The following is a 527-nucleotide window of genomic DNA, read 5'->3' as shown; positions in this document are numbered from 1 at the left end:
GCCGCCCCAGCCCGCCACCAAACTGCCGCCGCTGCCGCAGCTGCCACGCTCTCCCCGCCCGAGCCCGTTGCCATGATCGCTCAGGCTCGGGTTGACAGCGGCAGTCACCGCCTCGAGACGGTGTCCGGGAAGGGACAATCGCCGGCAGAGCCCCGGCGACCTCATAGGCGGGGCTGCCCACGTGACCCTGCCAGTCACAGAGGCAGCGGCGGCCATGTTGGAAGAGGGCAAACAGCCTCCAGGACCCGCCCACCCCGCGGATGCGCTGGACTTCTGGGCCGCAGGACTCGGGAGTGGCGAGGAGAAGCGGGAGAGCAGATTGAGTGCGCATGGGGCTCCTGAGCCTGGGGACTGGGAGTAAAAACAGCTACCTCAAGCAGGAGGCTCAGTCCCCGCCAATCGCTGGTATAACTCTCGATAGGACGGAGAAGGAGCCCCCCAATGGGACCCTTCTCAGTGCGATGAATGGTTCGGAACCTCCTCAGTGCGATGGATGTGACCAGCCCAGGCCCTAGGGGAGCAGAGAG

The 527-nt window shown here is 66.2% G+C and overlaps 1 protein-coding gene across 1 annotated transcript in view; it reads right to left on the bottom strand.

Annotated features, from left to right (window-relative positions):
- TTLL11 (tubulin tyrosine ligase-like family member 11) overlaps nt 1-216 on the bottom strand; it is a 273,330-nt gene extending 273,114 nt beyond the window's left edge. The window contains exon 1 of the mRNA XM_011927426.1: nt 1-216. Within this exon, the coding sequence (XP_011782816.1) occupies nt 1-216 (216 nt within the window).
- Nucleotides 217-527: the final 311 nt, after the last annotated feature.

Source organism: Colobus angolensis, unplaced genomic scaffold, assembly GCF_000951035.1.
Source record: "Colobus angolensis palliatus isolate OR3802 unplaced genomic scaffold, Cang.pa_1.0 Scaffold71, whole genome shotgun sequence".
NCBI lineage: Eukaryota > Metazoa > Chordata > Mammalia > Primates > Cercopithecidae > Colobus > Colobus angolensis.
This window is presented reverse-complemented; position numbering and strand designations above follow the sequence as displayed.